The sequence below is a fragment of the Hemiscyllium ocellatum genome, chromosome 34 (genome assembly GCF_020745735.1).
Source record: "Hemiscyllium ocellatum isolate sHemOce1 chromosome 34, sHemOce1.pat.X.cur, whole genome shotgun sequence".
Taxonomy (NCBI): domain Eukaryota; kingdom Metazoa; phylum Chordata; class Chondrichthyes; order Orectolobiformes; family Hemiscylliidae; genus Hemiscyllium; species Hemiscyllium ocellatum.
The window spans coordinates 36,723,953-36,736,379 of record NC_083434.1 but is presented as its reverse complement, the minus strand read 5'-3'; the positions used below and the strand labels follow the sequence as shown (position 1 = coordinate 36,736,379).

General features: G+C 43.3%; 1 protein-coding gene across 2 annotated transcripts in view; it reads right to left on the bottom strand.

The window, feature by feature from the left end:
* acad11 (acyl-CoA dehydrogenase family, member 11) overlaps nucleotides 1-12,427 on the bottom strand; it is a 149,074-nt gene that overhangs the window by 135,925 nt on the left and 722 nt on the right. For both annotated transcript variants that reach the window (XM_060849801.1, XM_060849800.1), the window contains exons 2-3: nucleotides 6,977-7,076; nucleotides 3,016-3,141 (exon numbers count right to left, since the gene is read on the bottom strand). In XM_060849801.1, the coding sequence (XP_060705784.1) occupies nucleotides 3,016-3,141; nucleotides 6,977-7,076 (226 nt within the window). The remainder of the gene's footprint in view (nucleotides 1-3,015; nucleotides 3,142-6,976; nucleotides 7,077-12,427) is intronic.

The following is a 12,427-nucleotide window of genomic DNA, read 5'->3' as shown; positions in this document are numbered from 1 at the left end:
TGGGGCTGGGTGGTGTACTGTAACTGAATGATGTCAGAGTTGGTAGACTCCATTGTGGTTCAGAGTGACCACATAGAGTTGGACAGAATGGAAAGTACTTATTCAGTTCCTTTGCCATTTCTTTGTTCCCAATTGGGAAATATAAGGAGAGAGTTATTCTGGTGGGATAGGCTTGTATTCCATGATTACAATGACATTTCTCTTTTTCTCCACCCCCCATCCCCCTCCCCATCTCGAATGGCTCCTTGCACCATGGTGCTATGGTTAATTTACTCATCCTCCCTACAGCACAATTCTCATCCACAGAGGGAATGAGAATCTTAAACTTGTTAGACAACCTCAACGTCTAAGGCTCCTTCATCACTATCTCCTAGATCCCTGTACCTGCCTTGTTGTCCATCACACCCTCTGGTCCCTGACCACTGACTAATGGAAAGGGCATGACTGCCTCCTGAAACAGTGTCCAGATAACTCTTACCCCCTCCCTGATATGTCACACAATGTTCAAAGCTCAAATTCCAGCTCATCAACTTTGAGCCAGTGTTCCTCAAGCAAGTTAGACGAAGGAGAGCTACTTGAATTTCCAGAAGGACTTTGACAAGGTGCAGTACAGGATACTCTTAAATAAGATAAGAGCCCGTTGTGTTCGGGCAAGGTACTGGCCTGGATAGAGATTTGGCTGATTGGCAGAAGGTAGAGAGTTGGAATAAAGAGGTCTTTTTCAGAATGGCAACTGGGGACGAGAGGAGCTCTGCAGAGTCAGCATTGGGATCTGAACCAATCATATTATACTTTAACAATCTGAATGAAGGAACTGAGGGCATTTGATGCTAAGTTTGCAGGTGACTTGAAGATGGGTGGAGGGACAGGTAGTGTGAGGGAAGGCAGATTGTAAAAGCACTTATAGAGTTATACAGCGTAGAAACAGACCCTTCGGTTCAACTCATCTACGCCAGCCAGACATCCCAATCTGACCTATTCCCATTTGCCAGCATTTGGTTTATCCCATTAAACCCTTCTTGTTCATATACCCATCCAGACACCTTTTAAATGTTGTAATTGTACTAGCCCCCACCACTTCCTGTAGCAGCTCATTCCATACACCCACCACCACCTGCGTGAAAAGGTTACCCTTCAGGTCGTTTCTAAATCTTTCCCCTCTCAACCATGCCCTCTGGATCCGAATTTCCCCTACCCTGAGGGAAAGGCCTTGTCTATTTATCCTATCCGTGCCCTGATAATTTTATAAACCTCTGTAAGGTCACCCCTCAGTCTCTGAAGCCCCAGGGAAAACAGCCCCAGCCTGTTCAGCCTTTCTCCATAGCTCAATCCCTCCAATCCCGGAAACACCCTTGTAAACCTTTTCTGCACCGTCTAAGTTTAACAACATCCTTCCTATAGAAGGGTGACAGGCTAGGAGAGTCAGCAGAAATGGTAGATAGAATATAATGTGGGAAAATGTGAGGTAATGCACTTTGGAGGAAGGATAGAAATGTAGAATATTTTTAAACAGTCTTTTTGGAAATCTGAAGCACAAAAGGACTTGGGAGTCCTAGTTCAGGATTGTCAAGACTAACTTACAGGTTCAGTTGGCCGTTAGGAACACAAATGCAATGTTAGATTCATTTCGAGAGGGTTAGATTACAAGCACAGAGATGTACTGCTGAGGCTGTATAAGACTCTGAGGAGGATTACAAGAATGATTCTGGGGACATAGGGCTTGTCATATGAGAAGCAGTTAAGGACTCTGGGTTTGTACTCAGCAGGGTTTAGAAAAATATGGGGGGATCTGAGTGAAACTTACAGAATACTGACAGGCCTGGATAGAGAGGATAACGAGAGAATGGATAACCCTTTTATAACTGATATGAGGAAGAATTTCTTCAGCCAGATGGTGGTGAATCTACAGAATTAATTGTCGCAAAGGTCAAGGCATTGAGTGTGTTAAGACCAACAGATAGGTTCTTGATTAGTAAAGCGATAAGGGTGATTGGAAGAAGGCAGAATGGAGTTCAGAAATATATCAGCCATGATTGAATGGCACAGCTGACTTGATGGGCCGAATGGTCTAATTCTCCTCCTATATCTTATGGTCTTTATAATTGAATTTGTTTTGCTGTTATTTCAGGCAGTGCATGTTCCAGGTTGTAACAACTCACTATACAAAGACATTGTGCATCTTCCTCCAACCCAAGCCTCAGCTCCTTTGCCAGCTTAATGACATGTGAAAATAGTTTGTCTCTATCTAGGGTTTGCTCAGTTGGTCTACATCCCCAGTAACCTCCTGCTCGGTTCCACAATACTAACTGGGCCTGTCAATTTTGGTCTAAGTTTACCCAACAATGGGCAGGGACTCCAGTTGGCTCATGATGCTAGAAGTCCTGACCATGAACTCTGAACTAGAGGGCCCATATAGAGACAGATGGGATTAGGTTAGAATGGCATCACAGTCAGCACAGATACTGTGGGCCAAAGGGCCTGTTCATGTGTTGTACTCTTCTGCATTCCCTTTGGGATTGAACTTTCCTTTCAGCTTCCCTGCTCCAAGAGGAACATGTCTGTTTATCCCGACTCCCCACAATACAGAAGTCTGTCATCCCTAGTACCAGAGCTGAAAATGTGTTGCTGGTTAAAGCGCAGCAGGTCAGGCAGCATCCAAGGAACAGGAAATTCGACGTTTCGGACATAAGCCCTTCATCAGGAATCATGCCCGAAATGTTGAATTTCCTGTTCCTTGGATGCTGCCTGACCTGCTGCACTTTAACCAGCAACACAATTTCAGCTCTGATCTCCAGCATCTGCAGACCTCACTTTTTACTCGAATCCCTAGTACCAGTCTGGCAAATCACCTCCGCACTGTCGGAATTAGGGAAGGAATTGTTCAGAGACTATTCACTCTGCTTTTCCCATCGTGGGCACAGACCAAAACACCGGAATTAAAAAGCATACTCCAACTTAAATTATTTAAACATCAGCTGAATTGTAAAAGTTTTCTCATATGTGCACATAACGTACCTGCACACATTCCATCACATAGAAGTCAGTGCCAACAATGGAATGGTCATCCACAAACATCAATGGCTTCGGTACAGGAAATCCCACCTCAAATAATGCCTTTTGCACCCGATATTCTCTAGCCACCTGAGAAAGAGAACCAAAAACAGTCTCTGAGTGTTTCTCCTTCCCTCACACCCTTTATTGAAGCAACTTTATTTATAGTCATTCTTTATTTGATTTGATTTATTATTGTCACATGTACCATGGAAAGCTCTTTGTTTTGCGTGCAGTACAGTCAGATCATACCATACAAAGATTACATCAGTAAGTGGGTAATTATCAATGAGACCATAGGCATTTCTCTCCACTAGACAGGAACAATTAGTTTATATCAGAACAGACCAATTGACCTTTGGAGCCCACTCTGCAATCCAATACGATCATGGCAACTGTTTAAGATCCTGGCTGATCATCCAACCCACAACTCTTTCATCTGTTCAGCCCTAAGAACTAGATCTACCTCTTTCTTAAATATCCAATCTTTTGGCAGAGAATTCCACACAGCACTGCTGCCTCACAGCGCCAGGGACCTGGATTCAATTCCAGCCTCGGGCAACTGTCTGTGTGGAGTTTGACATTCTCCCCATGTCTGCGTGGGTTTCCTCCAGGTGGTCCAGTTTCCTCCAACATTCCAAAGATGTGCAGGTCAGGGTGGGTCGGCCATGCAAGATGACTCCATTGTGTCCAGGTATGTGTTGTTTAGATGGATTAGCCATGGTGAATGCAGGGTTACAAGGGAAGAATCTAGGGTGGGTCTGGGCGCGATGCTCTATGGAGGGTTGGGTGTGGACTCATTGGGTTGAATGGCTTGCTTCCACTTTGCAGGGTTTCCATGATTCTCTTTGGGTGAAGACATTTCTCCTCACCTCAATCCTAAATGGCCTACCCCATATTCTTAGACTGTGACCTCTGGGTCTGGGTCTGGATTCCCTGGTGACTGGGAACATCCTTCCTGCATTTATCCTGTCTAGTCCTGTTTACATTTTATAGTTCTGTATGAGAACCTCATTCTTAATTCCAGTGCAAATAGCTAAAAGGACATCACTCTGCATCAAACATGTATTGCCTGCATTATAACATGTACTATGAAAGTACTACATTGGCTGAGAAGAGATTGTGGTTGTCACAGGAGCTTTATAAATGCAAGCCAGAAATATACAGCACAGAACAGAGCCTTTGATCCAACTCGTCCATGCTGACCAGATACTCTACATTAATCTAGTCCCAATTGGCCCATCTCCCACTAAACCCTTCCCGTTCATGTACCCATTCACATGCCTTTTAAATGCTGTAATTGAACCAGCCTCCACCACCTCCTCTGGCAGCTCATTCCATACACACACCACTGTCTGTGTGAAAAGATTGCCCCTCAGGTCCCTTTTAAATCTTTCCCCTCTTAAACCTATGCCTTCTAGTTCTGGACTCCACTACAGCACTGCTGCCTCACAGCGCCAGAGACCCGGGTTCAATTTCTGCCTCAGGCAACTCTCTGTGTGGAGTTTGCACATTTTCCCCGTGTCTGCGTGGGTTTCCTCCGGGTGCTCCAGTTTCCTCCCACAATCCGAAAATGTGCAGATTAGGTGAATTGACCATGCTAAATTGCCCGTAGTGTTAGATGAAGGGGTAAATGTAGGAGTATGGGTCTGGATGGTATACGCTTCGGCGGGTCGGTGTGGACTTGTTGGGCCGAAGGGCCAGTTTCCACACTGTAAGTAATCTAATCTAATCTAATCTACCCTGGGGGAAAGACCTTGTCTATCCACCCTATAAAATCTACGATTTTATAAGCCTCTATAAGGTCACCCCTCAACCTCTGATGCTCCAGGGAAAACAGCCCCAGTCTATTCAGCCTCTCCCTGAAGCTCAAATTCTCCAATCCTGGCAACATCCTTGTAAATCTTTTTCTGAACTATTTCAAATTTCACAACATCCTTCCTATAGCAGGGAGACCAGAATTACAGACAATTTTCCAAAAGTGGCCTCAACAATGTCCTGTATTGCTACAACATGACCCCTCCCCCCAACTCCTATACTCAATGCTCTGATCTATAAAGGTATCTTTCGTTTTAGGACACCCCGCCAATAAGAACAAGTATAAAGTACTTTGGAAGTATTGTTACTGTTATAGGAAAGATGGCAGCCAAGTTGCACACAGCAAGCTCCCACAAACACCAAAAGCGTTAACAGTGAGAATGAGTGCGAGTGATTTGAGGATAAATATTGCCCAGACTACCCTGCTCTCCATCAAGGTACTGCAGTGTCTCAGTCACTTGGGATTTTCTGCTTGAGCTCTGGGGCAGGACCTGACTCAGCCACAAAACTGACTAACGCCCAGTGGCCTTAACTTGGGTGGTCATGAAGTGCTTTGAAAGGCTGGTCATGGCATTAATCAACTCCAGCCTCCCCACCATTTTTGACCTACTCCAATTTGCCTATCGGACCATCAGATCCACGCCAGATGCCATATCATTTGCCCTTCACTCCTCCCTGGAACATCTTGACACCAAGAATAGCATGTAAGATTCCTACATAAGTTCAGCCTTCAATACTATTATCCCCTCAAGACTGATTACTAAACGTAGTGATCTCAGACTAAGCCCCACTCTCTGCAACTGGATCCTGAGTTTCCTGACCCACAGGCCACTATCAGTGAAGACTGGGGACAATATTTCATCGTCACTAACACTCAACACTGGAGCCGCCCCAGGGGGCGTGTACTCAGCACCCTACTGTACTCACTGTATACCCATGACTACGTCACGAAATACCAGACTAATGCCATTTACAAGTTCACTGATGACAATACCATAGTCAGTCGAATCTCAGATAGGGACAAACCAGATTAACGACAGGAGGTGGAAGATCTTGAAAAATGCTGCACTGAAAACAACCTAGCTCTCAATGCCGGCAAATCCAAGGAACTTATTATTGACTTTCGGTGGAATGTTACTCATACCCCCCGCCCCAGACGTTAATAGCACAGAGTTGAATCGAGTGGAGAGTGTCAAGTTCCTGGGAGTGGTCATCTACAACAAGCTTTCTTGGACTCTTCGTGTGAATGCGCTGGTTACAAAGGCCCAACAATGTCTCTTCTTCTTCAGACAGCTGAGGAAATTTGGCATGACGGCAAATACCCTTGCCAACTTTTATAGGTGCACCATCAGAAGCATTCTGTCTGGATGTATCACTACCTGGTATGACAACTGTACCATTCAAGATCGGAGACTGTTACAGAGAGTGGTGAACTCTGCCCGAACAATCACAAAGGCCAACCTCCCAGCTACAGAATCCATCTACCAGGCCCGCTGTCAAGGAAAGGCCGCCAGCATTCTCAAAGATCCATCCCACCCTGACAATGCTTTTCCACAACCTCAACCATCAGGGAGAAGATACAGAAGCCTGAACACACGGACCAGCCGATTTCACAACAGTTTCTACCCTACTGTTGTTAGAATATTGAATGGACTCAAAAACTCTTAACATTCGCCTGTACCTGTGTTTTTGTTTCTGCTGCTGTTTACCTATTATTTACTTATCCATGCTACGTAACTCTGTGACCTGCCTGTATCGCTTGCAAGACAAGGCTTTTCACTGCGCCTTGGTACACGTGACAATAAATTCAATTCAATTCAATTCAATGTGATTGAGTTGCAGCTGACAAATAAGGAAGGCTGATACCAAGCAGTGCCCGGTCACAGTTGGCACTTAGGTAGCACCACCATCTTTTTTTTCCCCTTTCTCAGATTAAAATCACTTGCATTGTCTTAAAACAGAGTTAACGGCAGTACTTGAGTTCCTGTGACAAGATTGCGATCGTTATAAGTACTATCAATATCTTTTTCTAATGATCACAGTGCAAAGCAAGAGTGAACATCCTGTCCAGAAAGCCCAGTTTTTCCATTTCCCTTCATTGCTGTACCTGATGTGCTCCTTTCAGGAGTGTCCCAGGGGGTCTCTTCCTCAGCACATACTCTTTGTCTCCCTTCTGCAAATGGAATGTTGGGTTGGACTGTCCCCATCTAGTGCAGAACACAACAGGAACTAATATTAGGAACACGTTCATTACTCCAGTTTGGAGGTTTTTAATTTATAATTTTTAATTTGTTTTTAATTTGCGGGCGGCACGGTGGCACGGTGGTTAGCACTGCTGCCCACTGCACCACAGGTGGTTCAATTCCCACCTCAGGCAACTGACTGTGTGGAGTTTGCACATTCTCCCCGTGTCTGCGTGGGTTTGCTCCAGTTTCCTCCCACAGTCCAAAAATGTGCAGGTCAGGTGAATTGGCCATGCTAAATTGCCCGTAGTGTTAGGTGCAGGGGTAAACATAGGAGAATGGGTCTGGGTGGGTGCGGGTCGGTGTGGACTTGTTGGGCCGAAGGGCCTGTTTCCACACTGTAAATAATCTAATCTACAATGGTATTGGGGGGGGAGGTGACAATTAATTTTGTGACAATGAAATGTTTCTCTCATTGTCTCCAATTGTCAAAGTACTTAAGCAATGTCTGACTATTTGAGACAAGAACTAAAATTGCTGGAGATATTCAACAGGTCTGGCAGCATCTGTGGAGAAAAAGCACAGTCCATGTTTCGGGTCCAGTAATGCTTCATCAGAACTAGCAGTGTACTGAGGAAAGGGGGTGGAGGGTATAAAGGAGTAGGAGGATAATGAAGATAGAGCTCAGAGGGAGAGAAAGACAAGCAAACAATAATTAATGGTAACCCAGGGAAGGAGAACTCATGGGGACCATAAGTGAGTGGAAATGAGTTGGCTGTGCTGACGGAAATCTGTGATGACAGGTTCTGGGGTGTGGGGCTGGGGAAAGGACATGGACAAAGGTGCTCAGAGGAGAAGGTGAGGTCTGCAGATGCTGGAGATCAGAGCTGAAAATGTGTTGCTGAAAAAGCGCAGCAGGTCAGGCAGCATCCAAGGAACAGGAGATTCGACGTTTCGGGCATAAGCCCAAGGAATCTCCTGTTCCTTGGATGCTGCCTGACCTGCTGCGCTTTTCCAGCAACACATTTTCAGCAAAGGTGCTCAGACCCTAACATTGAGTTCTGAAGGCTGCCTTGTCGTTTGAGCAGAAAACCATGGGAGTCAATAGGCTTATAGCAGATATTGGTGGCCAGCCTTTCCCCAGAAATGGAAACAGATGTCGAGGAAGGTGGAGGTGAAGGTAGGAGTTAGAAATGGACTAGGTGAAGGAAAGTGCAGGGCAGCTATTGAAAGCAAAATTAACACATTTTTCCAATTCCAGACGAGTGAGGGAAACAGCATCGATAATAACCTCAATGAACTGGAAAAAGAGTTGCAGGAAGGAACTGAAGTAGGAATGTTCCACGTACCCCCAAAAGAGACAGGCATTACTGGGGCCTCTGCAGGCACCAAGGAGCACACTATTGATCTGAAAAAAGTGAGGTGAGTTAAAGATGAAGTTGTTCAAATTCCACAATTTGAAGTTCCGACAGTCAATCTGACTGACTTTAATTGTGTGTTTTCAACAAACTATTCCTTCAAGAGTAAAAGAAGACATGCTTGCATAATGATGTCTCAAAATGTCGCACGGCTAATGAAGTGCTTCTGATGTGTAATGCAGAAAACACAGCAGCCAATCTGTGCACAGTGCGCTCCCATAGTCAGCAATGATAGAGGAACCAGATAACACCTAAAGTTTCCAACCTGGGACAGAAGTGTAACTTGTTTAACTGCCTTAACAAACCTGTGGGGACCAATCCAGGAAATATTGCAACTTGCAGCGCCAAGGAACTGTAGAAACCGTAACCTTTTTTCACACCAACAAACAGGCCATATTCTTCCGTTTAAATATTCTCAAGGCACTTCAACTGCTACAGTACTTAGAATCAGTGAACACGTAAGGTAAGTGTGGGTGTAGGGTGACAGCAAAGGGTAGGTCAAGAGGCCAGGTCTATTACTGCAGGGTCAGGGAGGGTGTCACCTCCCACAGTGGGGAATCAAAAAGTGTGGTGCTGAAATAATCATTCCTGATGAAGAGCTGATGCTCAAAAAATCGATTCTCCTGCTCCTCAGATGCTGCCTGACCTGCTGTGCTTCCCAGCACCACACTCTTCGACGATGACCTTCCCAGCCACCTGCAGTCATCACTTTCCCCATGTCATTGGGGAGTTGAGTGTTCAATTTACTAGTTACCCAGGGGCTAGAGGACGTTTATAATTCAGTAACTTTGCCTGGGTAATTGCTAGACGTTTGAACTAAACAGTCCCAATTCTCCAATTCCAGATGACTGGTAATTTCCTGGACAATTTCCAGATTTGGGATTTCCACATGGTTGCAACTCTGCCCTACCCTGCAGAAACAATTATCCTGGCTATTGGAATTTCTGATGCAATTGTTATGCGGGTGTACTGTACTTTTGAGAGAGTTAAAAGCAACAGAACTACCTGACAGAACCAAGTGTTCTGAAAAGAAATATAATGTAACATTTGGTCGAACAACTCAATTATCTGGTTGCCTGGAGATGACAAAACAGATTCGAATTAGGCCAATCAGTTTAAATTATACCCTGAAAAATACCAAACTCCAATCCAGTTTGAATTTAGCATATTGACAACCTTAAAAGCCAATGACACAATCTGATGATTTGGGGGTACAAGTCCATGAAAAATCGAACAGTTGGGAGGAGAACTGCCAAGCCAACAACATCTGCACACTGCCCAGAAAATAGCTCTCTTAAAGGTACCTTTATCGAACAGTAACTTCTGAAGCAGAATTCGCAAGAAGAAGAGAAGACAGAAATACAGAGAAAACTGAAAGCTGCCTGTTTTTGAGAGAAGAAGTTTTGTTTTGTAAATCTCAATCATGAGTTTTATTGGACTAGTATTATAGAAGGGAGGTTAAAGATAGGTTAGAGTAAAGAATTGTAAATGGTTGTTAGTTAATTATTCTCTATTAAATTTTAAGAAATAAAGTTGTTAATTTTTACTTTAACTAGTTCTTGGCCTATTGAATTTTTACTGCAAGGGATAAATCTTTTCTGTGTCGCTGATTTTTAAATTAAGCAGGAGAGTTTACCCCATGTTGTAACACAATATTAGTAATAAAGGTCAAGGGATCAATACTGGCCAGGACACCAGAGAAACCCCAATAGCAACTCTTCAAAAAAGTATTTGACAGTAGCCTGAGAAAGCAACTGACATTTCATCTAAAATACTTCTTCGGTGCAGTTCAGGGAGTATTGTCATGGATTATTTGCCACTTGAACCTGTAACATTCTGATCCTGAGTAACACCTGACACCATTGAGTGAAATTAGCACATACCTGCCATTAAATACAGAGTTTATTATCTGGGAGTTCACTAGCCCCTGATTATCTTTGCATTTGTTTCAAAGGACCAGGGAATTGATGGCTAGAACATCATCTTGTGTTTGACTTGTTTTAAAAACATGCTACCGATAATTTTAAAGTTTAACACTGTTTAAGGAATGGTGCAGTGGAACCTCCAACCATGATGGGATCCATGAAGCTCATTTGACATCAAAGGCCGGTCTGAGAATGCCATATAGCCTGCTCTCTTCACACTGTCTAGAAAACAGATTCGAATTAGGCCAATCAGTTTAAATTATACCCTGAAAAATACCAAACTCCAATCCAGTTTGAATTTAGTATATTGACAATCTTAAAAGCCAATGACACAATCTGATGTTTTTGGGGTACAAGTCTGGGAAAAATCGAACAGTTGGGAGGAGAACTGCCAAGCCAACAACATCTGCACGCTGCCCAGAAAATAGCTCCCTTAAAGGTACACACAGGGCATCCTGTTATGTTCCAATATCATCAGATGCCAACAAAAGCAAACCAGCAATAAAACAGCATTGGAACGTTCAGTAATTTTAACAAGATTTCAGTACACAGATGGCCCAAAGATCATGAGGCAGGATTATTTTATTCCATCAGGGCGTTACAAATATATTGGGAAAACAACATTAAGTTGAAAAACAAATTACAATCAGTTCTGCTCTTAACACTTTTTTTCAACGCAATTGACTGTTGCTTGTAGAATGTGAACTTTCTTTACCTGTATTGGCTATAATACAATTCTGGCCACATTAGTGTAAATGGCGTGGCTATTGCATGATTTTCTTAATGTGAAATCGCATGAGAATGGAATTATCACGTTATATCAGAACCAAATATACATGTGTAGTTCATATCTTGTTGAGTAAATTATTTAAGTGTCTTTCTCTCTGTAAAGTCTCTGTCTTACAAAGGCATCCTTTCCTTTAGAGAGGTTCTGTTTAGCTGCTTGAACTCGCTATCTGCTGGAGGCTTTGTTCCACAATTATTCACATTATGTATTATAGATCAACATAACATGAAAACTCTGGAGAAAATCCTGATCCTGAACTGCCAGTGGTCATTAGATTTCATGCCACCTCTACTCCTATGTTTTGCAGCCACAGAACAGTGTCAAACCTGCTGCAGGACAGTTGAAAGCTGAATTAATATCAAATTAATAAAGTCACAATAAATTAAATGTTACATTGCGGAAGCTTGGTTAACTTTGATTCTCCAAGGGAATATGGAGTGTTTTACTACATAAAAACACTACATCAATGTAAGTTGTTGTTGACATACTCAAATGTCCATCCTCCAGCCCTTCATCCATCTTAGCCATTTAGGCTGGGGCACTGGAAGCATATTTTCCAAATTTGCTGATTCCACCAAATCACTGGATGTAACCAATACACAGCCATAGATGATAACAAAATACGTAGAAACATTACAAACAAAGCTGAACAGGTGTGTCTTTGGCAAACTAACCTTTTTGTACAGAAAAATGCAATCATGAATAAGGTGGCCAGTTCCTCATTCAAACATAACTTTTAAATCACAGAACTGCCGGGGGGAGGTGGAAACAGCAAAACTTGTGACTGATGCTTTTGACTTGAATGTCAGAACAGTGCTCCAGTATGACCAGTACATTCATTTCCCAGTATTACTGCTTGTTCACTCTGTTTGAAATAACAAGTGACTACAGACACTCCCCGGATTACAAACAGATTCGCTTCCTGAATATGTTCATAAATTGATTGTATGCAAGTTGGAATACAGTAGGGTACCGTATAAAATATCTATCTATCAGATAAAGTCATAGAGATGTACAGCACGGAAACAGACCCTTTGGTCCAATGTGTCCATGCCGACCAGATATCCCAACCCAATCTAGTCCCACCTGCCAGCACCCAGCCCATATCTCTCCAAACTGTCAACCAGCAAGAACAAACTTTCATGTCAGATGTTGAAAGTTAGTAATTGTTGGAAGTACATGAGTTTGTGAGGCAGGCACAGTACTGACACAAACTAATCAAACATTTTCAAAACAAATTTAGCA